General features: G+C 49.3%; 1 protein-coding gene across 1 annotated transcript; it reads left to right on the forward strand.

The window, feature by feature from the left end:
• On the forward strand, nucleotides 1-27,561 carry SAG (S-antigen visual arrestin). The gene is made up of 15 exons (XM_074364508.1): nucleotides 1-63; nucleotides 3,898-3,958; nucleotides 5,920-5,964; nucleotides 7,582-7,775; nucleotides 9,487-9,546; nucleotides 11,907-11,983; nucleotides 13,083-13,218; nucleotides 14,081-14,165; nucleotides 16,084-16,156; nucleotides 18,586-18,723; nucleotides 20,144-20,221; nucleotides 21,342-21,365; nucleotides 23,409-23,464; nucleotides 26,325-26,334; nucleotides 27,330-27,561. The coding sequence occupies exons 1-15, from the start codon at nucleotides 7-9 to the stop codon at nucleotides 27,427-27,429; spliced, it is 1,194 nt and encodes a 397-aa protein (XP_074220609.1). The 5' UTR covers nucleotides 1-6; the 3' UTR covers nucleotides 27,430-27,561.

Genomic DNA, 27,561 nt, shown 5'->3' on the forward strand with positions numbered 1-27,561 from the left:
GCCAACATGCAGGCCACCAAACCAAACCACGTTATCTTCAAGAAGATCTCCCGGGACAAATCGGTAAGTGGTACGGAAGTGAGGGGCTTGATGGAAATAATTTTTTTTAAGGAGCTTTTCGATGAATCAACATGAAAACCCCATAAGGTCAATGGAAACTATATGTCTATATTCCATCTCTGTCTCAGATGGATGATGAATGAGATATAAGTGAATGAATGAGTGACTTGCAGAAATACAGCTTCTCTTTGATCTCAACAAGACTTTAGTCCCAAGACCCTTAATTTTCTCCTAATCTCTCAGTCCCCAGCCCCTCACCTCCAATTTTACTTCTTTTCCTAGCTGGCCTTGAACCCATGACCCACTTACCATTTCAAACACTGTTTTGTTGATACCTGTAACTCACTCAGCTCTTTTTCTATCATCTCACTTACCTGCCTGGGGAAAGACCTAACACTGGATCAATGCAACTCTCTATGTTCTGTGCACCCACCCCAGCTGCCATGTTCTCAAAGCCTGCTGGGCCTCCAGGACCACTGGCTAAGGGAGCATCCCCAGCTGCTCCTTTTCTACCACCCTGCACTGCAGCTGCATGGCCACCGATATCCTGGCACCCTGCATACTCGGCAGAGACGATGCCACTGTTGGCTCCATTAGGGGCACATTCGATGGTCTAGATGTGCCCATGAACTTCCTGGCCTTGAAGACCCAATGGAGGGCCTCTCTCCTGCAGTCGATGGCTTCTTAGGGGCAGACAATCTAATGCAACATCATCAAATGCAAGCTGCGTATCTAATTGTAAATTTTCTAGTAGCCACATTAAAAAAATTAAGAAGAAGCAAGGGGAATTCATTTTAATACTATAATTTATTTAACCCAATATATCAAAAAAAAAACCCTATCATTTCAATGTGTGAATGATGGAGAAATTATTGATGATACATTTTACCTTAATTTTCTAAATGGTTGAAATCTGGTGTGTATTCTATTTATAGCACGTGTCAGTTTGGAATGGCCATATTTCAAGTGTCAGTGGCCACCTGTAACTAGTAGCTACCGTACTGGACAGTGTGGATCTAGATCATTCTTCCGCTGACTCACGGCGCCTACACTGGGCCCGAAAGAAACTCTGATGCCTGTCAGGCCACACCAGAGAGTCAGGCTCTGCACGGATACTCTCTGCCCTCTTGTGTTCTTGCTAAGGACCGCCACCCTCTTCATCAAGAACTCTGATCTTTGGGGTGACAGTTGGGTACCCCTCAGCCTTTCACTCTCCAAACTCTCTTCCAACCTGTGTCTTTCCAATGAACTTTATCCTGACTTCTGGCAAAAGAAGAGACAAACCACTTATGCTGGATCATATCATCTTCTCACTTTTCTCTTCCTAAACAGACAACCTTTGACCTGAGAAATTTAGAATTGTTGTATCCATAATCCATCAATTAATGCCTCACATATTAGGATCATTTCAACTGCAACTCGTGGATGGCTCCGGCATGGTGGGCTGGGGCCCCAGTCCATTTCTCTGTGATTCTCTCTACTCCTCCCTCTTCCATGATCGTCATCCTCCAGGTGGTGGCAAGAGCACTGCCCCAGCTTCAGGTGTCTCACCCTCACTTCCTGCGAGAAGAAGAAAAGTCCGTTGCTTTTCCTTTCCTCAGAATGAGGAAGCATTTCTCCAGCAGACTTCTCTCATAGCTCACTGGTCAAAACTGGGTCACATGCCCACCTTAAGCCCATCCCGAGACAAAGGAATTGGATCAGGCCAATCAAGAATCATCCTCTGTGATGGATGTTAGCTAAATTTATTGTGATTATCACTTTGCAATTTATACATACATCATTATGCCGTGCACCTTAAACTTATACAATATGTCGATTATAGCTCAATAAAACTGAAAAAGAAAAAAGAATCATCCTCTGGGGTGGCCTCCTCTTAGCACACAACCACATGGGGATGGTGGTGCAGGACACAATTGGTGACTTTTATCCAGGAAGATGGGGCATGTGGCTGTCGGGTGTGCGAGCTGCAGGTCAGCTGTCGCCTGGCATCATTCAGCCCCACTTCTGTACCTGCTCCTGTCCCTTTCTGCCCCTTCCAATTGCAGCAGAAGAGGTGCTGCTGCTCCCAGCTGAGGTTCATGCTTCTTGCACCCTGGGTCTCAAGGTCCACCATCTCCTTAGGGTCCTCCACCATCAGCCTCCCTCCGGGGTTATCTGCAGCCTCTCCCTCTCTACGTGTCCTTGGCTTGAGCACATAAACAAGTACCCACCTCATGCATCTTAAAAACAGTAACAACGGTGGTAGAGAACGACAAACTCCTCTTGACCCCGGCCCCTTTCTATCTCTCCTTCCTTCACCAAAGCTTGAAAAAGAAGAAGACATCTCTCTCCACCTGCCTTCTTCCCTCCCGTTCACTCCTCAGTCCTCCCTCCTCCCAACCACTAGCAGCTGCCTTCCTGGCTCCTTCTCCACTTTGCTGCCAATGCAATCAAAGTCTCAGTGTTCTCCTCTGTCAAAAGGGCTTAATTCCTAGCTCACAGAGTAGTTGTGGGATTAAATGAAAATGTGCTGTCAGCGCACGTAGCTTGGTGTCTGGTCCACGACAAGCACTCTAAATGGCATTTAACTGCAGGCCTTTCCTCTGCTTCAAATGCTTCCACGGCTTTGATTCTTTGGGGGTCAAGTCCTGTGAGACCCTGTGAGACCCTGGCCTCAGTTCACATCCCCATTAGATGGCCATTTACCTTTAGATGAAACTGTTGTCAGTTCCAGAAGCATGCTCTTGGCTCTGGGCTTTGTACACGTTGAATTTTTTTCCCCAGAAAGCATCCTTTCACCCCCAGCGTACCCCAGGCCCATCCCGGTCCCTGGCTACACTGTCCTTCGTCTGTTTCAGCATCAGTAACACGACTAACCAAGAAGCCATAGGCATTCACTCCAGGGTACTGCTCTGAGGGGGTAGACGGAGGAGATGATTTAATACTAACAAAAATTGTTTTGAGTGTTCACAGAAATAAAAGCATGAATTCTAGAGGCTTAGGGAAGAAGAGGGCTAGCCAGAGTCCGTGTACTCACTCATTGGTGTGCTTAGCAAATGTTGATTAAATTCCTGTATGTACCAGATACTGTCCAAGATACTGGGATGGCTGAAAGATGGATGAAGGACAGAATTCTTACCATCAAAGCATTCACAGTCCCATGGGTTAAAGTGGTGAGTGCTGGTAAACCCGACCCATGTACCAACTCGGGTTGGTAAAGAGATCTTTGCTGCCAGGGGCATTGAAAATGGACAGACAGGACGAGGGCTGGGACAATGGTCATCTTGCCCCACCCACTACCCCCTGCCCTCTTCAGGGCATGGGTTCAGATTTATCTGTATAGATGCTCACCTGATAGGATCTCAGGGGATCCAGAACATCTGCCTCTTTGATTAGTCCAGAAACTCTTCTAACAAGGAGGAAAAACCTTTCATTTACAGCTAGACATGAAAGGCTTCACATGCAAATGAATAGGAGGAGCCTCATTTGAGTAGGTATAACATTCCACTAAAGTATCATCAATTAATACAAGTTTACCTGGTTAATATCAAACCTGGGCTTGATGGGAAAAGGTGGGGGGAATGAGAACTATCCTAAGGGTTGGGAAGAATTCCTTGGAGCGGATTTATGGGGCTGAGGAAAGATCACACCTTGCCTGCAATCCATCATCTCTGCCTAGAGCCGAGCAGGAAGAGAGGAAGTGATGGATAAGCTGCAGAGCCAGGCGGTTCCTCTTCTCAAGACTAGTCAAAATGTACAGTTGTTGCTAATTATATTTTTTAATGTTGCTGATTTTTAACACGAATACCTTAGTGTTCTTTGGCCATTTAGAATCCGTACCTGTCCTTTCCACAGGTGACCATCTACCTGGGGAAGAGGGACTACATAGACCATGTTGACCAAGTAGAGCCTGTGGGTAAGTTGAGTTTGGAGCGAGACTTTAATGCTGCTTTTCCTTTAAGTCATCAGACAAGAAGTGCTAGTTTTGCGTTTTTAAAAATCAGCTTTGTGTCTTGATTGTGGTGGTGGTTTCATTGACGTATACATCTATCAAAATTAATCAAATTGTACCTCTGAACTATGTGCCGTTTACTGTATAGAAATCATACCACAATAAAGGTGTTTAAAAATAAATAATAATTGGCTTCGCTAATAATCTAATCAAAGAAATGCAAATGAAAACATCAGCAAGGTGCCACTGGCTGATTGAAAACAATTTTAAAGAGTGTGGGAGAAACAAAGGATTCATTTCTGGAGTATATAAAGAACACTTAAAAATCACCAGTCAGAAAAAAAAAATCACGAAGTCCAATTAGAAAATAGACAAACAACATGAAAAAGCATTTCACCAAAGAAAATATGCAAGTGGCGAATGAGCACACAGAAGAATGTTCGACATCATTAGGCACTGGGGAAATGCAAATTAAAACCACGGTGAAATATGCCCATCAGAAGGCTACAATTAAAACGTGATGGCAAGGATGTAGAGAAATTGGATTCCTCAGACATTGCTGGTGGGAATGTAAGATAGAACAGCCACTCTGGAAAACAGTTTGGCAGTTTCTTTGAAAGCTAAACATATACTTATCATATGACCCAGCAACTGCATTCCAGGACACTTGTCCCAGAGAAGTGAAAACTTTTATCCACAGGAAAACTTGTATGTGATTGTTCACAGCAGCTTTATCTGTAAGAGCCCTAAACTGGAAAGAACCAGTGTCTCTCAGTAGGTGGCGAAGGTTAAACATGCTGGGGCACATTGATGCCATGAAATAGTGCTCAGCAGTGGAAAAGAAGGAGCTGCAGATCCATGCAACAGCTCATAGGTCTCGAGGGCACTACGATGAGTGGGAAAAGCCAATCCCTAGGGGCTCTGTACTGTATGATTCCATTTACAAAGCGTCCTTGAGATGATAACGTCACAGAAAAGGAAAACTGAATTGTGGAGGCTAAGGATGGGGTGGGGGGAGGCAGCTGGGAGAGACCACAAAGGGATAGCCCAGAGGGAGAGCTTTGTGAGGAGGGAAGAGTGCTGCATCCAGACAGCAGTGGTAGTTCCGCAAGTCTCCTTGTGATAAAACGACTTGGAACTACACACACATTGTACCCATGGTGGCTTCCTGGCTTTGAGATTGTACTATAATTATCTAAGATGTAACAATTGGAAGAGACTGGATGAAGGGCACATGCAGACCTCTCTGTACTTGCAACTTCCTGTGTATCTATAATTACTTCAACTTGAATCGTTCTTTTTTTAAAAAGTGTGAAAGACTGGCATGTTTAGGCACAAGGATGAGAGTGTCCTTCAGCAAAACCCTTTCTGGAAGTTCATTTGGTAGTGTGTTATCAAAAGCCAAATTCAGTTCTACCATAGATAGAGATAAAGATTTATATGTAAGGATTTTCACTAAAATATTAATTACAATGTGGAAAATTGGAAGCATCCTAAGTGCCCTGACAAGAGGGGGTTAATGAAATAATTTATAGTGCATCCATTCCACGGAGGAAATCGTGGCCATTGAAATCACTGATACGTGTTACATGTGGGCGTACGTGTATGCACAGAAGTTTGCAATTTATAGTTGAGTGAGGAAAGCAGTTAACTGAACAGTATGTGTAGCGGGGTCTCACTTCTTTAGTAAGAACAGTCATGGAGGTGTATATACGCGTGGAAAAACGTGCTGTGCTAACATCCTGACCGTGGGTGTCTCTGGGTAGTGGGGATGTGGGTGACTTGCTTTCTCTTTGCTGAGCTTCCCTTTCTAAGTCTCCTGTAATGAACATGGGTTCCGTGCGATGTGTATACACATACACGCTTAAAGAAGCCTCAGGCTCTCCTGTGTCTCCATCCTCACTGTTGTCTCTCTTTCGGTTTAGATGGTGTTGTGTTGGTGGATCCAGAGCTCGTGAAGGGAAAGAGAGGTGAGAGGAGCCTCTCGTCCTCCGTGGGCCGGGGGTCTGGTCCGGCTGGCTCTGGGAAGGGGGCGCGGCACGTGCACTCTCGCTGCCAGGCCCCTTCGCCTGCGTGCCCTCGTATAATCCTCAGGACACGGGCCCTGTCCGCACCAGAGTGCATGGGCCCCATCTTTCAGATGAAGTGAAGATGGGGGAGCTGCTTGTCCTCCTTCCGGGCAGATGGAGCCCAGAGCCCTGGGCCGCTGGCCCTGTCGTTCTGTGCTGGGCAGACCCAGGAGGGCTCCTTGGTGGGTTTGTCTGAAAAGCAAGGAATTGAGGCCGCTGGAAGGCCGAGTTGTTCAAGCGTCCTCTGTGGTTCTGGTCCACGGCCGCACAGCACCCTCAAAGATGGCAGCTGTGAAGCGTGTGGCGAGCAATTTGGTACTAATCACAGTTGTGAACACTGAGTGAGCGCACATTCGTGTTTTCCTTAGGATAATGTCACTGACTCAGTTCCGTTCTAAATATGCCTTCCGTTCTAAATAAACAACAAGGCATTGTTCCTAACCCTGGATATGCCACGGAGAATATCGGGTGTAGGGCCATCAGCGTCGAGGGGACGAGGCAGAAACAGGCTGAAAATCGCCCCCCTCTGCTGCCTTGTTTCCTGCGTGCCCTGCTCCTCTTACACCTGGAGGAGCCTGGTCCCAGCCCGGAAAACCCACACCCTGGGCCAGGAAAGCGCTGCCTGTAGAGGGGGGTGTAAAGCTAGGTGATCTCTGAGCAGCCACCTCTGACAATCATTGATGGAGGATAAGGGAGTGATGAGTGGCTCTTCTGAACTTAGCGGCGAGGGCCAGTTATCTCTGGGGCGGACACAGACAAAATCCTCAGTCAACAGCTACCGAAGACTTTGGGGTCCACTTCTGCATGCTTTCCGCTCAAGAATAATGCACCCTGGGTGGTTTTATTTACCACATTAATAACGGGTGTAAACAGTCCATCCTCCAAACGTGTAGTTTCATTTAATTCTCTTCGTCCACTAGGGGCATCGTTTACATCTGTTTAATCACACTGAATTTTCCCAAGTTTTGATTTAAAGGAAGTTCAGTAAGGTCCTGAGCAATGTGAAAAGACAGATTTCCACTCGGAGTTGACTTCACCTCTCCTTCTGATCCACCAGCCCCGGCCAGCTCCCCTCTCAGGCCCGCGTCCAGCTCAGGCCCACGTCTGTTTTGCCCCTCTTGTGCTCTGTCCCTCTGCTTCTTACTTTCACTCTCAACTCCATCCAGGCCTCCTGCCCTCAGGACCAGGCAACCTCATTCCTGGGTCGCTGAGCCGGTGGGCCAAAAGGAGGAGGTGGGAGGATGGGGAACCAGTGCAGTTAGGAGGCAAAATAATGTGGCTCATGGAAGGAGCTTCCCAGCCCTCCAACATAGCCCTTTAGAGCAGTTAACACAAGCCATAGGCAAGGTGCTGGTTCTCCAGAAGCTTGTGGGCCAGTGGGGTGGTAAGGCTCTCAAGTCCGCCCCCTCCAGCTGCTGAAGGTGCGATGCCGAGACTGGCAGGCAGTGGCAGGGTCTGCTCCAGGCCCACTCGGCCCGGGCAGGGGCGCCACGCCGACCCCCTCCGTCTCCCTTCCAGTGTACGTCTCTCTGACCTGCGCCTTCCGCTACGGCCAGGAGGACATTGACGTGATCGGCCTGACCTTCCGCAGGGACCTGTACTTCTCCCAGGTCCAGGTGTTCCCTCCTGTGGGGGCCTCAGGTGCCTCCACGAAGCTGCAGGAGAGCCTGATCAAGAAGCTGGGGGGCCACACGTACCCCTTCCTGCTCACGGTGGGTGATACCCCTCCCCTCCACTTCCCAGCCTGGTCCCCTCACCACGGCACCTTGTAATGGGATGGGCAGCGAAGGAAAGGGGCCAGGGTAACGACTTCACATTTGCGGGCCTTCAAATTGTACCCTTGGAGGAAATTCTAGATTGCACGGGCTGTGATTGTCTTTTTTTAAGTCCTTGAAAATAGCCTCCCAGCCTCTGAAGTCACCGTTTCAACCTACGGTTTAAATATTTCCCTGTATCCGACCACCTAATTATACGTGCATGTTATGCCTTCACTTGCTCATCTATAAAAAGAAAGAAGTGCTCCTCAGTTGGCCCGGAGGAGTTCCAAGCAGGAAAGAGTTCCCTGTGAGACCGGAGATCTTAGTGAAATAAGATGTCTGTAGCCTTGACCACAGCTCAGTGGGTCATCCTTCTCGAGGCCCAAGTCTCTCCTGCTGGAATTTGGCTACCCACGGGGTCAGCGTTCCTGTCTCTGAAGACTTGGGCCTGAACTCGGTGTGGGGCTAGCTGCTGCTACCCTCTTCACTCACGTGTTTATGGTCTTAAGATGATATAGTCCTCCAAAGTTATATGGTTCAGCCTTAAAAGGGAAGGAAATTCTGGCACAAGCTACAACATGAATGAAGCTTGAAAACATTATGCTAAGTGAAAGTCCCAGTCCCATAAGGACCAATAATACTGTGTGGTTCCACATGTATGAGGGGCTAGAGGAGTCAGATTCATATAGACAGACAGTGGACTGGTGGTCTCCAGGGAATCGGGGGTGGGGATTTGGGGAATTAATGCTTTGCGGGTACAGAGCTTCAGCTTGGGGTGATGAAAAAGTTCTGGACGTGGGTGGTGGGGATTATCACAGAAGCATAGGAATGCACTTTAATGCCACTGAGCTGTACGCTTAAAATAGTCAGTTTTATGTTACGTATATTTTATCACAACCTTTTTTTTTTTTAAATCACTTAAAGATTTGTGGTCCTGGGAGTTCCAAGTGACATAACTTTTTGGAGATATGGTGTTTCAGAACCTTTAGATTGTGATTTTGACCTGACAATTCTTTTCTTTCTTTTTAAAACTTTTTTTGTTATTTTATTTTGTTCTTTTTTGGGGTTTATTATTTACTTTTTTAATGGAGGTACTGGGGATTGAACCCACAACCTCAATGTACGCTAGGCATGCATTCTGCCACTAAGCTATACCCTCCCCTCTGACAATTCCCTTTTGAACAGTGTGGCCTATGGAGTGAATTGAGCAAACCTGTGCTAAGGCAGATGAAAGCTATTTATGCAGCCTTGTTTATAACAGCAACAGAGTAAAGACCATTTGATGAAGGGCAGACAACAAGGGGGACTGGCTGAATTCAATGTGCTGTTTTGGTGCCCTAAAAATTGGGGTGCAGAACGACACCTCAGGGCATGGGAAAATGGTCCTATGCATCCAGAGCAGGGTTAGGGTTAGTGACATGAGCAAACCAGATGGCAGGACGTGTGCGGCATTTGGTCCCATTTCCATAAAACACACACAGGCACAGACACGTTTGTGTGTCTGGGTGACATGGGCCCCTTGGAAGGCTGTGTTAATGCCACTCCAGTTGCTGGGAACGGACGTGGACCTGTTTTTCTTTTTGCTTCTCCTCATTTTTGTAAGATGAGTGTGTAATATACATGGAACAACAGTCTGAAATCAATGATGTGTTGTTTCTTTCCACAGTTTCCTGACTACTTGCCCTGTTCGGTGATGCTGCAGCCAGCTCCGCAAGATGTGGGGAAGGTCAGTTCCAGAAGAAATGCCAGGGAACGGAGGGGAGGGTGTAGCTCAGTGGTAGAGTGTGTGCTTAGCATGCATGAGGTCCTGGGTTCAATCCCCAGCACCTCCATTGAACAGAAAGAAAGAAATGCTAGGGATACATTCATTCCTTCAAAAGGCTTTTTAAAATAGTCTTTTATTGTGGAAAATTACAGACATGCACAAAAGTAGAAAGAGTATAATGAGCCTCTTACTTGTCTACAAAAACCAAGTGACAAGTAAGTACAGGGCCCGTCCGAGGACAGAGACGTCATGGAGAACAAGAGGCTTGTGAGAGCTCATGGGGTTCCTGGTGGTGCTTGTCCGGGGTGTCTAAGGAAGGCTGCTCCAACAGGGCAAACGGCTTCTTGTCCTCGGGGAAAACCTTCCACGCAGAGGGAACTCCATTCATGGTGTGTTCTGGTGGCAGCACAGAGGCTGCATGTGGAGTGGGGGGAGCAGGGGTGATCGTGGAAGCAGGTCAGAGAGGACTGGGGAGGGGCGGTCAGGTCATGAAGGGCCTTGTAGACCATCAAGGGGACCGGGACTTTTTCTGAGTGAGATTGGGAGCCACTGGCGGGCTCTGAACAATTGGTTCTGACTTGGGTTTCCAGAATCGCACTCTCGCCGCTGAGCCGTGAGCGAGCTTGGGCCGAGCACGAGCTCTGAAGCAGGGAGGCAAGGGGGCCGAGTGTGTGCAAGACAGTGGTGACCATGGTGGACCCAGGAGGATGGCTGAGAACAAGAGGAGGGAGGTGCGGGGACCAGGGCTCATAGGCCTGAGGGAATCATGAGCGAAGGAGCCAAAAAATTAAACAACAAAGGAAGCGAGGGCAGAGGAGGGCAGGGCTGTGCCTGGATTATGGCGGGTCCAGGGCAGTGATTTTCAACGTGGGGGTCCTGCCCCATGCGTGGCTTGTAAAATCAGTGCAGTGGATCAGGAATGGCAACTAAGAAAAACAGAGCAGCAGGAAGTACAAGAGAAGGGAAACCTCAGAGTGCATTGCACGCGGCTCGGCTGAGGGTTATTTCACGAGGGTTGTTGTCCGTGTGCGCATCTGTTTACCGGGCCGCGCCATGAGCTTTGCTTCTTACTGGGCCGCAGCCTGAAACACTTGAACACCACTGGGCCAGGAAAGCAGGGGTGTGGGCAGCAAGGTGGAGGAGGTCACTCGATCTAAATGGGGGACCCTGTACCAGCCAAAGTGCCACCCTCCCCCCATCCCAGGAGAGGAGGGGGTAGTGCAGCGGGTGGGGAGCGTCTGCCTCCCTGGGGACCTCGGGCCTCCCAGCCGAAAGGCCTTTGCGGTGGGGCTAGGAGAATACAGAGTTGGTCAAATATAAAAAGAGAGAGAAAACCATTAGCGTTTCAGAAAGAGAGACGATCACGTGCCCAGGGTGGACAGGGACAGGGTGTGGCTGGGGCAGGGAGCAGCCGCCAGTGGGAGTTGGCGGTGGGGGCAGAGCGGAGAGGTTGCATGACTAACAACCCCAGCTGATGGTAGGTGATGATGTGTATTTATTTTCTACCCAGATTTTAGAGTTGTCGCAATTCCACAGTTTTGCAGAACCAGCAGGACTGTGGCTTACATGCTACTGTTGGCCTTGGGGGCAGCTGGGGGGCCCCCCGCCCCCCCGCGTGTTAACGTGGGAGAGGACTGGCCCCATGCTAGAGGAATTTGTGCACCAGCTGAGCGGTGAAGGTGCTGGCAGATGCATGTGACATTTTTTTATTTACTTAATTTAAAAATCAGGAGGCTTCACTCCAAGCCCCACTTCCAGCATCTTTTCAAAAGTTGGGAGAGCTGCTGGCACCGGGTCCCCGGGGCAGCTTGGCCACAGTTGGCTGTAGCCAAACAGCAGCTGCCCACTGGGTCAGGGCCTTGGAGCCCCAGCACGGGCGCCTGTGGACCCCTGATGGCCCTGTGGGCTCGGCGCCTGCCCCCTGCTGTAGGCAGTGGGCCGTCAGTAACGTGCACGCAGGGTCACTTCTGAGAAGGACAACTAAATGGGGGGTGGGCTGCATGCTGTGCGAGGTGGTGGGAGGCGAGGACCAGCCAGGGTGCGTGAGTCACGCTCTGCAGCTTCTGGAGAGGGGGCACCTTCTGCAGGTGGTGCCCCTTTGTCTGGGGCCTTGGCTCCTGGGGCCTCTCCTCGTGCTAATGCCATTATTTCATCACTAGCACCCTTCAAAATCCAGTCTCGATGGCGCAACCCTAAAAACAATATGGTTCAGACAAAGAAGAGGGTGCCACATAACAACCCCCGAATGAGGTGTGACCCCCACCCCAGCCCCAGGAGGGAGGTGCTGACCGCCGCCCTGCCTGTTCTCTCGCTCCCTGTAGTGCTGCGGGGTCGACTTCGAGGTCAAAGCCTTTGCCACAGACAGCAAAAACACTGAAGAGGACAAAATCCCCAAGAAGTAAGAGTGTAGTCGTGGGAACGGGTGAGGGGTCTGGGGGAAGGTGTGGGGATAAGACACCACCCTCGCTTTACGTCTGAGCGATGAAATCTCCCCACAGGGCCAACGTGGCCGAGGGAATGGGGCCTCGGCAGGTCAGGACCATCATGACAAACTGTCCACACTCAGGGTGGGGCCAATGGCTGACCATCTGGCGGGAAAAAAAAACAAAAGAAAATGACAGGGGAGTTACAACCTCAAGGGCTCATGTAAGCCCTTAAAAGCCCACAGATTCCCTCTTTCTTTAGTTTTTGTAATTTCTTTATTGTGGTAAAATATACCTAACATGAAGTTTACCATTTTAACCATTGTCAAGTGTACAATTCAGTGGCATTAACTTTATTTTATTTTTTTAACTTATTTTTTGGGGTGGAGGAGATAATTAGGTTTACTTATTTTTTTTTTAGAGGAGGTACTGGGAATTGAACCCAGGACCTTGTGCATGCTGAGCACACACTCTACCACTTGAGCTATACCCTCCCCTGTTGGTGGCATTAAGTATATCCACTCTGCTGTGTGACCAGTTACAGCACTCTCACTGTGTATAGCTCCATCTATACCCCAAACCCTGTCATCACCCCAAACAGAAACTCTTAAACAGTTTCTTAACAGAAACTGCCCGTTAAGCAGTGACTCCCTTTCCTCCCATCCTCCCAGGCCCTGGCGTTCGTTTTCCTTGTTCCTGAACAAGGTTTCTATCTGCGCCCTCAGCACTTTCTCCTCTTACTCAACATGCACACCAAGTGACGCTCGCGACATTGCGTCACCCTGGTGGAGAGCTTGGAAGCATGTCACAGAGCCACACGTGCCCACATCAGTGTCCCCTGAGAGAAGGCTGAGCCAGGGTCCTCACAGGGTGAGAGGGACCCCCTGGGAGCTGTCTGGCCCCATGCCACTAGCCAGGCCCGCCCCCCAGGCTTGGTCCCACTTCTGGTCCTTGTGGGGTCCGTGGGTGCATCCCCGAGGAACCCCAGCCTGAGGATGGGAAGGGGGCCTGGAGGACCATCCTGAGGAAGCCCAGGCGCTGACCCGGGAACCGTCTGTGACGCCTTGTCCGCAGGAGCTCCGTGCGTCTGCTGATCCGGAAGGTGCAGCACGCGCCGCCCGAGATGGGTCCCCAGCCCCGAGCGGAGGCCGCCTGGCAGTTCTTCATGTCCGACAAGCCCCTGCACTTGACCGTCTCCCTCAGCAAAGAGGTGAGTGTCATGGGCCCTCAGCGGTGGGTGTCCTGCGGGCAGCCAGGTGGAGCCATAGTTAAAGTACCAACGTTTGAGAATGACTGGCTTTTTTCATCATCTGCAGTCAGTGAAGGTGACCCTTAGAGCAGAAACTGGCCTGCATTCCCCTTGCCTTGGGTCCCGACAACCGGGGAGGGGCTGGCAGTTTTCATACACCCCGGGCCAGGGCTCTCTGCCCCATCTCTGCCCCCCGGGACCTCCTTACTAGTGTGGCACCAATGGGTGTGGTATTACACACTGTTCACTTCCCCACAGACTTGAGTTCTGCAGTCACAGTGAGAAGGTGACTGTGTCCTGTGTGAATGTCATGGCCAAAAAAGGTGGAGAACCCCTGGCCAAGGCTGCTTCTGGTCCCTCTGGTCAACAGATCGTGCACACATGTTGGCAAGAGCCCAGCAGACTGTGTATGCATGCGTGTGTGTGTATGTGTGTGCAAGGACACACCCACCTGGGCCCAGGTCACATGGCGTCACTCCTGAGCAAGCCCTACCCCTGAGCTCCCTCACTGACTTCCCCTCATTTCACTCATTCTGCCCCAAATAACCTCATGATTCCACTCGGGACCCCCGGAGCTAACTCTGCAGGACTCCTAGGACTCGAGTGTTGGGCCCAGAGCCCCCTTTATCCACCTCAGCCTCCCGCAGACCAGGCAGAGTGTGCTCCAGGCCCTTCTCTGCAGGAAACATGGTGCTGTCACCTTGTCTTCCTTGAAAGTGTGGGATTTCAGCCTCTTTCACTCCAGTTGAAGGACTGAGATAAATTTAGAAAGACGTAACCACACTCTCTTCCCCTTTTCTGACTCATCTGCTAACTTTTTCAGATCTATTACCATGGGGAGCCCATTCCTGTGACAGTGACCGTGACCAATAACACAGAGAAGACGGTGAAGAAGATTAAAGCGCTAGGTAGGGCCTGCTGCTCAAAGCTGGATGGCAGAGTCTTCCAAAATTTCCCAACCTGGTAGTATTTCCCCAGGGTCTCTCCTCTGGTCAGTAAGGCCCTCCTGGGTCCTTAGAGCTGTGTGTTTGCCTCTGTTGCCATGACAGCAGGACCTCAGAGGAGGAAGGCCCTTCAGTGTCATCTCCTGCAGCCTCGTGCCCAGCTTAGGGCTGTCCTTTGTACCCAGACACATCCCCGACAGGCCATTTTTCATCCTTCCTTGTCACAACTTCCTGGAGGGGCCCCTGCACCAGGTCTCGGGGGAAGAGTGGGGAGGTTTCTTTCTGCAGAGGGTTGTGGTGGGGGGGGCCCTGGGCTCAACTGAGCACATAGGAAGTGCTTGGTAAATTGTAAATCCCCACCGTCCCTGCTGCTACTGCTGTCACCATGACGTGATGGCCGAGCCTCCCGAGTACTGCAGGAGGGGTGCCTCCCACGTGCTGATCTTAACACACGTCCTCAGCCCAAAGGGCATCAAAGTGCAGGGGATGCCCCTAGCTCTTGGGCTTACATGGGTGGCATAAAAAAGACACAATAGAATGACCTGGGAGGGATACCTCTGCGTTCATTTCTCACTTGAACACTGGATGACTGAGACAAAGTTAGAGTTACAGTGTCTTAGAGTGATTGACCATCCTGGGTTGACCAGGACCAAGGACACAGGACTTTCAGTGCTAAAACAGGGCCAGTCCCAGGCAGACCAGGATGGTTGGTCACCCTAAGTGTCACACACACTTTCCTCTTCCCCTTTTGTCCGTCATCGATAAGTCTCAGGGATCTGATACATGCATACTAGAAAATTCTAGACTTTTCTTGATGCTACTATACATGTTTAATTTATGGCTTTATTTTATGTTGGTTTAGTTCATATGCTTTTAAGTCTTTTTAGGATCTGGTGTTATTTATTTAGCATGTTGTATGTGGTATCCAATAATGGTATTCTGTAAAGCAGCAGGATTAAGAAAGTATCATTTGATACTCAGATCTTAAATTATTTCTCAAAGTTTTATGAATCCTAACTTCAAAGCTCCTAATTTTTGAAAGAAGCTGTTAAATTTCTGAAGCAAGATGATGAGAACTTTCTGTAGACCCAGCACTGTGCTGAGTGCTTCACACAAATTTTTTCTTTTTAATTCTCAAATTTGATTTTTAGGGAGGGGTTAATTAGGTTTGTTTGCTTGTTTGTTTTTGGAGGAGGTACTGGGGATTGAACCCAGCACCTCGCGCATGCTAAGTATGCGCTCTACCACTTCAAATTTGATTTTAATGGATATTAAAAATAACCTTTTAAATCATGACAACAATCATATAAATTAGATGCAATGATCACTCCCATTTTGCTGATGGGAAATTGGAGGCTTAGAGGAGCTCAGTAATTAACCCCACAGCTGATGGCTAAGCTGGGATTTGAGCCCAAATAGTCTAACTCCAGGGCCCACCCTCCCATGCTACACCCATGAATCAATCCTGTGCTGCCTCCTGATGGTTTCCAGCTTGGACGCCCGGAAGGAGATGCTCATTAAATGAGACAGAGAATGTTGGAGAGGGGTGCATCTGGGGAAAGAGAGCAAATGGTGAATTCTGGACACTGGAAGCTTGTGTACCTTGGAAAGGTACCCAGGGACGTGCCCATGAGCTCAGCAGGCAGGAGAGGTCCCCAGGAGGCAAGGTTTTAGGAGACTGGCTCATGTGCGGCTGACACAGAGCAGGTTGTTGGTGAACGGAGGTGGTCTGAGGACAGATCAGAAATCTCAGCCTAAAAGCTACACCTGAGCGGTACAGTCAAATGGCTGTTAGAGAGGGAAGACCAACCGTGTCCACGCAAAGCACCATGCGACACATGGGGACCATATCAAGTCACCCACCCCTGTCCTTCTTTTGCAGTGGAACAAGTGGCCAACGTGGTTCTCTACTCGAGTGATTATTACATCAAGCCGGTGGCCACCGAGGAATCACAGTGAGTAGCCGGTTGGGGTTCTGCTTCCTGGGCGGCCCCAGCTTCTTTGTCCTGTTCCCCTTTTGGTCATCGCTCAAGAAGGAAGGAAGTAGAGCACTCAACTCCCTCCCCCGCTTTTCACTTCTTTCCCCTTTTCTCACTTCAGGGGCTGCAAAGAAAGTTAGCATCTCAATTCTGTTTTCACTCCCAAGAGTTCTGAGAGATGGGACAAGCTAAGGAGTGATGGAGAGGAGACAAATAAAGGTTGACATGTCACTGGGACCTGTTGGAACTTTCTCTTGATCCTTAAGTTTGTAGGAGTTTGATGCTGTTTCTGCCCCCGAGCAGATAATCAAATGGTCCGTCGGGCCAGGCGAGGGTTCTCTACCTTTTGATCTTCTCCTCAATTTGAGAATCTGGTACCAGTGACAACTGGATTAGAATGTTGTATCAGTTCTCAGCCGGTTGTCGTGAGTGACTTTTCTCCCTTTATTAAATCTAAAGCAACTAGGACTCCTGGGATGGCTTCCTTATGGTAGAGGGTGAGACGTGGCTGAGTCTGCTCCGTGCCAGGCAGTCAGGTTCATCTACCCCACAGGCTTCTGGGGTCACACCTCCCCCCAGAGAGGGCGGTTTGGGAAGGTCTTTCCTCTTTTCTAAGCACCGTTGTGTGCAAAAAGTACTTCCACGGTTAGAGAAAGATGGGAGGGATGTGAGGAAAGATGGCTGATTCAGCAGGAGAACGTTACATAATATTTAAAAGGCGCTTTTGGGATAAACTATTACTTAAAGCGGATCCTGACCTAAGTTTAAGCGAGGTCTAGATGGGAGGGAGGGAGGAAAGAACCGTAACTCACTGACCGCCTCCTTGGGGCCAGGCCTGGGGTCTGTTCTACCTTTCAGTCTGCATCCGTGCACATGCTTGTGTCCCCGGAGTCTTCCTAGTTCACCTTTTGGCATATGCCCAACAAAATGGTCCCCGACTGAGTTTTCACCTAATATATCCCACTATCTGGTCCTCTCTTCAGCTCTTGGGTACATTTTGGACCAAAGATTCCCAAGAGGCTGGGAACCATCCTCAGATAGCCTCAAAGGTGGGAGGCAGGGAGACTGAAAGCTGGGGCTTCTGGGGCTCTGGTGGGCAGGCCTCCCGGGAACCAGGTCAGACCTGATGCCTGGGCTGCTACCCACCAGCCAGTGCCGGGTCCTGAAGCAGTAGGAGGTGGCCAGACTGGGCTTCGGCCCCAGGGCCTTGGCACCGGCCTTCGGCAAGCTCTGCTGTAGGACAGGCCATCATCTAAGCCAAACCCCAGGGGCTCTTTCTACTACAGTTGCCTTTGCAATGTAATTTTTCTGTCACTCTGAGGCCCAAACCAAGCTGATTAAGAGAGTTTCCACCCACAGCCTGATGCAAAGATGTGGGCTGCCTTGGGCTCAAGCAGGGTTCTATAAATGGCATGCTCGGAGCCTCCTTACACACGCAGTTGGAGGTGGGAGAAGTTACACCAGGGAGATGGAGTAGGGGAGCTTTTCCGAGGGTGGCAGTGACGCTCCCACTCTGTCTCGGAGCAGGCTGAGGAAAGGGCCCGAGGCTGGCTCCTGGGCAGTGTTTTCGGGGCCCTGCCTTCTCCTGGCTGGGCACAAGGATGGAGGGTGTGCCAGGAGCATGGACACCGGCTGCTGGCTTGCCTGGGCTCTGCGGTCAGAGAGGACGTGAGGCTGTTCGGTTGCTCTTGGCACGGGCCTGGGGTCAGCACATGGCTGAGTGGCAGAGCCAACTCTCCGGCTTCAGACACTGCTCAGTGAGCTGGGGGTGCTGCCCGCCTTGGAGAGACCAGGCTGCCATGTGCTCAGCTGCATCCCAGGTCCCCGGAGCCACCCTTTGGTAGGGGTTCCCTGTGTCTGTCAGATGCTGGGAACCCACCACCCAGATGACAGTGGAGGAGACCCCGGGGAAGAGAGAGCCTGTGCCTTGAACCCAAAGCCACCCAGTCTGCACTGGGCTGGGCACATGCTGATCCTCCAAAAAGGGACAGTTTTCAGTAACAGGTGACTCCAGCCTGGGCTTATTGCTGGCAGTGGCCAGATGGCCCTGCAGCACACCACAGGGTTCAGGAAGTCTCAGGAGGAGACTGGGTGTGGTCCCCGATTCTTGGGCCAGTCGGTCTCACCTCACCCCACAGAACATTCTAGAAACTCAGCAATTAGAGCAGCTGAGGGACTTGAGGAAATGTTCTAATGTTGCTGCCGGCCTGACTTGAGACGTTACTAATGCTGTTCTCCTTCTCATAAGGCAAATGCCCAGGCACCGGAAGTATCTTTCCAATGAGTTGCAAGGAACGTGGGTTCTGGAACATGCTTGATGGTAGACAGGGCCTTGTGGGGGCAATGGTGGCCTTAAGGCTGAAAGGACAGTTAGCCAAATCTCCTGTCCGTCTTTCTTCCTGCAGTGAAAAAGTGCCACCAAACAGCACTTTGACCACGACTCTGACGCTGGTGCCCTTGCTGGCTAACAACCGCGAAAGAAGGGGCATCGCCCTGGACGGGAAGATCAAGCACGAGGACACGAATCTGGCCTCCAGCACCATGTGAGCCCCGAGCCCCAGGGCTGGGGTGGCTCTGGTCCCCTCCCCTTTCTCGTCCCACCCCTGGGCCCGCCGATGTGCACCTGCAGCGTGGTGGCTGGCGGACTGGAGCACAGACTCATTGGCCCAAGCGGGGACCCCATCCCACCCCCAGTGCGACATAGCCGTTCCAGCCATGGGCTCTGGAGACAGCCTTGTGCCCAGCCCCAGCCCTACTGCTCACCATCCGGGCCGCCCTGGGCAGGTCACTGGAGCTGCCTGAGAACCTCAGCCTTCCCGTCTGTAGAGTGTGGGAGCCGGCAGCTCCTTCTGGTAGAGGGGTTATGAGGATGTCAGAGAATTCATGTAAAATGCAGTGCCTGGCACATGGTAAGTGCTCCAGAAATGTCAGCTCTCGCCTGAAAAAATATCGTTAGCAAGAGGAGTGCCCTAAGCATACACAGCTGATGATGCAGCTGGGGACACGAGTCATGGAAATGTCATTTGTTCATTTCCATCAGAGAAGGTGGAGAACAGGAGGTCCTGGTGGCCGCAGGTGTCAAGTACATGTAAGTGAAAGTAAGCCCTGATCGGCTGCTTGGCTCAGGGGACCGCGGGCTGAACTGAGCCAGCAGATCCAGTGAAAACTCGAATGAGGCTTCTGAGTCAAATACCCCTGCCACTCCCACTCCCCTCTGAGGCTCTGTTCTGGCCGTGTGTCTGCTGGTCAGCCCAGAGTATCTGGGGCAGGAGCTGCCACCCGGGCTTGAGGCCCTTCACTGCCAACCCCTCTCGTGATCCACGGCCCCAGTGGTCACCTCCAGGTGACGCCATCCAGAAAAGGCTCTCGTGTTTGCCCTCCGTGACCTGGCAGCTCCGAGAGGAGCAGTGGGGTCAGTGACCATTGGGCCAAAAGCAGGATTGTGGGAGTCAAAGGATTTTCTGAGGGTTTTGTGCCACATTGTGTGTTAGGTCCCTAGCACGTCTGTGAAGGCCTGGGAGAAAGACAAGCAGGGTGACTGAGATCCCAGAGGCAGGCACTCAGGGTGTAGTGGTCACAACACCCACAATGGTGCCCTGCATTTGTAAAGATGTTTGTGGTTCGTGGAGTATCTTATAAACCCGTCAGTCTCTCCACGCTTTTGTGAGGAAGGTGAATTTATACTCATTATGTGGATAAGGAAACTGAGATTCTGCCAGAACGAGAGGCCCAGCCAAGGTCCCCAGGTCAGTTAATGGCAAAGTCCACCCCTAACCCCAGGTCCCTCGTTCACCCAACTTCAGGGCTGCCTGCCAGCGCTCCAGCCAGAGGGGTCCACAGCAGAAACCGGGCAGAACCTTATCTCCCTGAGAAGATGCCCCCACGCGAGGAGGGGGGTCGATTCATCCTGTCTTTGTTTCCTGCTGCTCCCCAAATCCTTGTTCCTCTTTTCTGTCTGAGCAGCCTGAAGGAAGGCATAGATAAGACCGTCATGGGGATCCTGGTGTCTTACCAAATCAAAGTGAAGCTCATGGTGTCCGGGTGAGTGTCCCCGTCCCAGTGCTCTACCTGCTCTGTCTTGGCCTTCAGCAGTCTGAACGGTTCCTTTCCTGAGTGACTGCGAGACAGAGAGCAGGAAAGGTCCACCAAGTCTCCCGATTACCGGGCAGAGTCCTGGAGAGGCTCTGTTTGCCTAGTTTCACAGTTCCCTCTGCTGTAACATTATGGGCAGGAAAGCAGAAATGCAGCCGGCGTAATACGTGCACTGTTGGTGCCACCTGGCAAAAATGGGTGTGCACGTGCTCACGTGTGGGAGCTGACACGCACAGAAAGGAAAATCAGTTTAGTGTGTCATTCAGAAAAGGATGGTGGCTGTGAAGTGAACTCTTCGTTCAGCTGCCTCTCAGGTGGGGGGTCCACCTACAACGGGGAGGCCTTTCCTTCCCTTCCCAACGTGCAGTCACAAGACTGAGGAGTCTCCTCCTACAAGAGCACAGATATCTCAGAGTTCTGAGGAAATGGTTTTCCATTTTCTATGAAATCAATTTCTTTCATTAAAAAAAAATCTTATCAAAAGGGAAAAACTCAAGTTCTCATTTTCCTTTCCAAATTCCATTGTCAAAGGCTCCAGCCTTTTACTTGATGAGCCTTGGGTAGTTCGGGCATCAGAGGCGAATTCATGCGTCTGTTCTACAAGTCTAAGTGGAGGAAGACTTCCCCAAATCTTGGTTGGGGCAGCAAAGGAGAACGTGGGTTGATTTTGCAAATTCCGTTAACACGGTGTGTATATTTGTCGTGTGTTTCAAAGTATATTCTTTCATATTCTCTGAGAGGATCTGAAACAGGGTAGAGTGTAGCCATCCAGCTAAGTGAATAACAGGTATTTCACGGTGACCTTTGAGGCCAAGAAATTCTGGATCGGGGTTTATTCTTGAACATTAGGTCTTGGACCTAAGTGGTTCCTCTTTTTAACTAATTCACTTGAGAGATGAAGTCAAAGTAGAGAGGAATAGTTGGGGTGACTACAAAGGGGTACAAATATCCTGAAAGCTGTGAGTGAGGGACGTGACTGGGCTGTCCCCCGCCTCTGAGTGACGGGAAGTCAGGTCATGATGCCACCGTGGACACTCACCACAGCCCTGTCTGCTTTTGTGTTTCCTAGCCTTCTGGGAGAGCTCACCTCCAGGTAAGCCTCGTCACCTGCCTTCTCTGCTTGATTCCAGGATATTGAAGGGGACAAACCTGGGGTTCAAAATAGTGATGGTGAAATTCACTTTACCGGCAGTCATGCTCAGAGGTGTTAGGAGACGGTGCCCCCTGCCTCCCGGATGCTCCCTGCCCAACTTGGCTGATAGGTGTGAGGCTGTGGATGTTTCTTTGTGACTGTAGCTGGGCCTGCACCTGGGCAGGGACATACACATACACACATCCAGAAAACTGGCACTCTCCATGCAGCTGCCTGTGTGTGTGTGTGTGTGTGTGTGTGTGTGTGTGTTAAAATACACACAACGTGAAGTTGACCATTGTAACCACTGAAAAGTGTACAGTTCATTGGCATAAAGTGTATTCAGCATGTCACCACCATCCGGCCCCTGTACATTTTTACCTCCCCAAAAGGAAACCCTGTACCTATTAAGCCATTTCTCCCATTCTCCCCTCTCCCTGGTCCCTGGAAACCACTAATTTGCTTTCTATCTCTGTAGATTTGGCTAATCTGGATATTTTATATTAATGGAATGAGACAATATTTGTGCTTTTGTTCCTGAGTCTAAGCTGGTACTGCTTGCCACATGACAGGACAATATATTAAGACCTGAGTTTTGGGGGCAAGGAATAGCAACTTTGTTTGTAAAGCCAGCAGGCCCAGAAGATGGTGGACTAAGGTCCCAAAGAACCATCTTGCCTGAGTTAGAATTCAGGCTTCTTTTATACTAAAAGGGAAGGGAATGAAGTCAAACATCTCCTGCTTCCGCTCAACCACTAGAAAGGATATGTTAATTTCTTCCTTCCTGCAGTCAGTCCCAGGTGGGCCAGGTCAGGGTGTTTCCTATGAACTAAAAAAGGTATTTTAGTTTAATGCTCATTACCTGGGGGGCAGGGGTCTCAGAGATGAGCCATTATGTGTAACTTAAGCTTATAGGCAACGTCCCCTTAGTGATTAACAAGCAATAGAATACAAAGGTTAAAGTAAAAGAAACAGATCCAGTATGGAGTCAGATCTGTTCTTCCCTATTGCACTTTTAGGACTGGCTTCTTTCACTTGGCATCATGTTTTCAAGGTTCCCGCTGTAGCATGTGCCAGTACTCTATTACTTTTCATGGCCAAGAAATATTCCATTGTATGGAGGGACCACATGTTGTTTAACCACTCAGCAGTTGGTGGACACGTGGGTTGTCGTAAATAGTGACAGTTACCTTTAAAATCATGCACAAAGAGGCAGCAGGTAAGAAATGTTTGAGGCGGGCATTCAAACATAGTCCCTCACTGACTCTTACCATCTCCCCTCACTTGGAACCCAGGGTACGCACACCTTCTCTCCTTGACCCCATTCACACAGGGGTCTGTCCAGAGCACCTTATCAACAGATGTGCTTTGACAAGAAGCAGTAACCCTGGGGCAGGAGGCGGTGGGTCCTTATGGAGAAAGGAGTAACTCTTGTTTTCCACCCCAACTTCCATTCTTCTTGTGTCCAGATTTCCCCTCTGCCCCTTGTGACTCCTTGCCTTACTTTGTTTGGTATAAATTCCAAGTCACATCAAGGCCCTTTAGCTTCTGGAATTTGGTGGACCCTGCCCATCTCTGTTCTGCTCTCCAGCAAGAGACCGTGTGCCCGGCCCCCAACACGTCAGACTGACACAGATTTAACACGTAAAAAGTAGTTACATTTTTGCAAAGGATATTTTTCGAAACTATCCTTTCTGCAGGATTTCACCTCTCCTCCACCCACAATAACACGTCTCGGAAACTAACAACCAGGAGGAAGGGGGACCTAAAAATCCCAGCTGCCCCAGCCTCAAACAAGTGGAGTTTCTCTACCACATTCCAGGGACTACATTTAAAATTCCATCTTGACCACTTCCTGGTGTCTGGTTTGTTTTGTTTTGAATCTCTCGGAGTCTTCCTTCAGCTGGGGCCTGGGGATCTTTCCCGAAGCTCCACAGCCAGGGCTCTTGGCTGTGCGGTTTACAGCTGCGTGTGTTCTCAAGGCTCTGCCTTCTTCTCTTCCAGTGAGGTGGCCACTGAGGTGCCGTTCCGTCTCATGCACCCCCAGCCCGAGGACCCAGGTCAGTCCCTCATTGTCTTGGCCTTCTCTATACCAGCTGCCGATGTATATTTAGTCACTGCCAGTCTCTCCTGACCGCATCTCTGAGCACCGGCCCTGCCAAGTGGCTGAGATTCTAGGCCATCTTCAAGGTGCCCGGGCTGCCCAGAAACGAGTGCTCGTCGTGGGCCGGGGGCTTGTCCACCTCCTGTGAGTGTGTAGGGGGCACAGCATCCCTGCCTGGATGAGGACCGTCTTGTTAGGTCTTATCAGGAATGATTTAAAAGCAGAAGATTTGCTGTGAACAGACCTGGACTTAGATTTAAAGAAAATTTGTATGAAAAATAAATTGGACAGCCTGAGGCTTTTGCATTTCATTTGGAAACATTAACAGGCATTTGGAAGATGATGAGTCTTCCTGCCAGTGGCAGTTGTGAGGAGAATACAGAAGATACCAGGAAAGAGGGGCAGGCTGGGTTCCCAGCACCCTGGCTCCTTTGAGTTGTAAATTCATTGGCTCCTGTGTGAACCTTAACAGTAAATGAAGCAGTGGTTGTGCAACTCAGTGAAAGAACTAAAAAACACTGGACTGTACACATAAAGAGGTGAATTGTAAATGTGAGCTAAATCTCAACACAGTTCTTCTAGAAAAAGATAAATGAAGCAGCAAAAATAATATAGGTGCAATCTCAGAAATTCTGAGGAAAAATTCTCCACTGGCTGTTAAGGTGGGTTAGTTGACAGGAAGGAAAAATGGAGCTGTATGAATGAGAACTCTCCGTAGTTATGGTAATTAAGACTATTTTAAGTCAAAGTGGTGTCAACCAGCAGGGTTTTTTTTCTTATGTTGTATAAAGAGTTTTTCTATATTGATAATGAAATGATATTTGAACGTTAGAATGAGCCCCTATATTCGTTGTGGATTTGCCTTAGAACTATTTTGTCTCAAAGTATCTCTTCCAAATATTTTGGATTCAAATACTCAGTGTGCTTTGCCAAAACCTTCCCTTGGGGCGAAAAATACAGTCTAACCATATTTTTTTAATTCATTTATGCTTGTATCATTAAAACACTATTTTTAACTATATGAGATTGAGATGCATTCTGGTCCCTTTCAAGGACATTTTAAGAGGCTGTTTTCAAACTGTGACCTGGGGAGATATCATAGTTGATGTCAGATTGTATTCTGGAGCTGTGAACAGGCTCTATGACTTCACTGGGGGAAGTGGAGTTACTCCTTTTCTGGGTATGCTCTTACGGTCCTTACATGGAACCTATCACATCATCATGACTTAAACAATGATCTTTTATACCGTGAGATCTCAGGGAGAAAGGACAAATCACCCAATGGCCTCAAAATTCTGGTTTCCAGGGATATGTGAGTCACCTAGTTTCATTCACAGATGCATGTGCACATCTTCCCTGCCTAGTCCCTGGCTCCCTGCGTCCAGACGGATAGAGTCTAAGCAGAGAAAGCGTAAGTTGGAGTTCAGGAGCCCTGCCAGCGCCGGGGGCCATGTAATTAGCACATAATAAGCGCTATAGCAATGCTACCAAGTTTTTATTGTCCCCTGTCAAGAGCATCCATACAGAATGCAGGGTGTTGATTGAATTCTCTTCAAGGCTGATGGTCTCATTTAGTATAATTTTATGCTTAGCACCGTGGGGGTCCAGGATGGTTCTTGTGCAGGTTGTTTTGATGAGTCAGCCTCTCTGAAGGTCCCCTGTGGTTAGCGGCCCACACAGACACTTCCCTCTGGGTGGTGCTGCCTTCCAGATGTGCAGGAGAGTCAAGGACACCACCACCACCTCCGTGGTGCTCCCGAGAAACCCTCTGGAGTTGTGTAACCTTGCTTAGCTGTTCCTGGCTCACCTAGGGGCGGTGGGGGTGGGGGGGTTGGGGGGAGGTTTACACCAATACTTTACTAGGTGGGTAGCAGAAAGCTAAAAAAAAAAACCCTCAAAACCAAAAAAAAAAAAAAGAAGAAAAAAAATAAAACACCTCTCAAATAATTTGTAATTACTCAGTCTGCAAAATGTACGTGAAAATATAACCCAGCCCTCTGCCCAAAATGTCAATGCATTAACGAGAAATCGGGGAGGCGGAGGCGGGTATAAATTAGGAATTTGGGATTAGTAGGTACAAACTACTGTGTATAAAATAGATAAACAACAAGATCCTACTGTATAGCACAGGGAACTACAATTCAATAGCTTGTAATAACCTATAATGAAAAAGAATATATATATATATATATATATGTATGTGTAACTGAATCACTGTGTTGTACTGCATAAATTAACACAACATTGTAAATAAACTATACATCAATTAAAAAAACAAAATTTTTTTTAAAAAACAAAAAAAATCCCTGAGGGGCCCAGGAGTGGTTCTCAAGCTTCAGTGCCCACCCTCGCCACTAGGGGTGCTGGTTAAGCATTGAGTCCCAGGATTCACTCCTAGTGGATGTGGAAGGTTCCAGGTATGGCCTGAGGTGTGGGTCATAACAGCTCGTGGGGACAGGGTCCAAAGGAGGCATAGAGAGAAATGCTTTGAGAAGAGAAGTGCGCCATCAGAGGGGGTGAGGCTAATCAGGGCAAGTGTCCTAAAGGTGAGGCCACGGATGGTTCTGTCTGGGGAGATAAGGGTTGTGGTGGCACCTTAGAAAGGAAGTGATGGTCAGAAATGCAGGGAGAAGGGCCCTGTGAGCGGGAGATGGCAAAGAAGCAGGAATTACATGCAGTTCTCATGAAACGTGTATATATAGGCCTTTTGTGCCTCCAGCTATAAAGTCACCTAAAGAAGGAAGAAAATTTCCAGGTGCACAGAATTGACACTAATCCATCTCTGTCTCTCCTTTGTTCCATGCTCACAGCCTCAGCCATGGAAAGGTGAGCAGTGTCCTGAGTGTCCCCTGTCCTGCTACTTCCTCCTCCACAGCTGTAGTGTGACAGCCCTGACAGTTGTTTTGTGTTTTGTTTTGTGTTTTGTTTTGCAAGTGCCTGACTTAAGCTTTGATGGGCGAGGCATCCGCTGCATCGATGGCTATCTCGAATAAACAATTGCCAGCCACAGGACTAGGTAGCTAAGAGCCAGGTGTCTCTCCCCACTGAGGCCCCATCGTGTTAGTCTTGCTTGATTTCAATACGAGATCATTTGAGCCACTTTTTTTTTTCTCTTTCTGCACTTTCAATTCCCGCTCTTATGTTTTAAACTCACCAATAAAGAGTGAGCCCTGGAAACCCTAGGCCCCCACCCTCAACCCTGATAAAAGCAGAACCCCAGGCCTGTGCTGTGCTGTCTCTCCACCCCGACCTTGCTGTGTGGCCCCAGGTGTGCTGTGTCTTTTCCAGGTCCTGTAAGTAATAAACCTTTATTTTCTCAAAGTTTCCGGATGGTTATTGCTGAAGGGCGTCTTGTAATCATAGTAAGAACCAGAAGGGCCAATCCAACCACAACACTGGTTATTGATAGGCTGAGACCCGCACAAAACAAGCACAAACCCCTTTTTTGGGTCTTTTCATACACACACCCCATGTTCTCAATACTGACTTGGGTCCTGGTTTTCCTTTTGCTCCCTAGTACTAGGGCATGCACGCTCGCATACACACCCAGACACACACAACTCATACAACATACACACGCTTATCCTGGGCATGTGTGTCTGCTCTGTGGGTGCCTTCATTTTCTCTTCTTTTCATTTCCTAAAGAGCTTCTGCATGAAAAGCTACAAGGAGAATGGCATTGTGCCGTGTTCCTTCACGTAGGAAACTCTTGATCAGTTCCTCTGTTGCGAAAGGATGATCAAAGATCTTGTTTTCCTCGAAATGTCACTGCAAGCTTCAAAGAACATGCCATGATCAAAATGTTCTTTGTTTTATTTTAGTTTTCAGGATGAAAATTTTGTTTTTGAGGAGTTTGCTCGCCAAAATCTGAAAGATGCAGGAGAATATAAGGAAGAGAAGAAAGACCAGATGGATGAGTGAAGAGGTCCGCCCAGGACGTGAGAAATGGGGTCGTTAGCAGCGCGGTAGCAGTGCCCCACAGTTAGCCCTTTAGTTATGCTAAATACCAAAGTGTGGGTCTTCTTCAGAGAAATAAAGTTTGTCTGTTCTGTC

Source organism: Camelus bactrianus, chromosome 5, assembly GCF_048773025.1.
Source record: "Camelus bactrianus isolate YW-2024 breed Bactrian camel chromosome 5, ASM4877302v1, whole genome shotgun sequence".
Taxonomy (NCBI): domain Eukaryota; kingdom Metazoa; phylum Chordata; class Mammalia; order Artiodactyla; family Camelidae; genus Camelus; species Camelus bactrianus.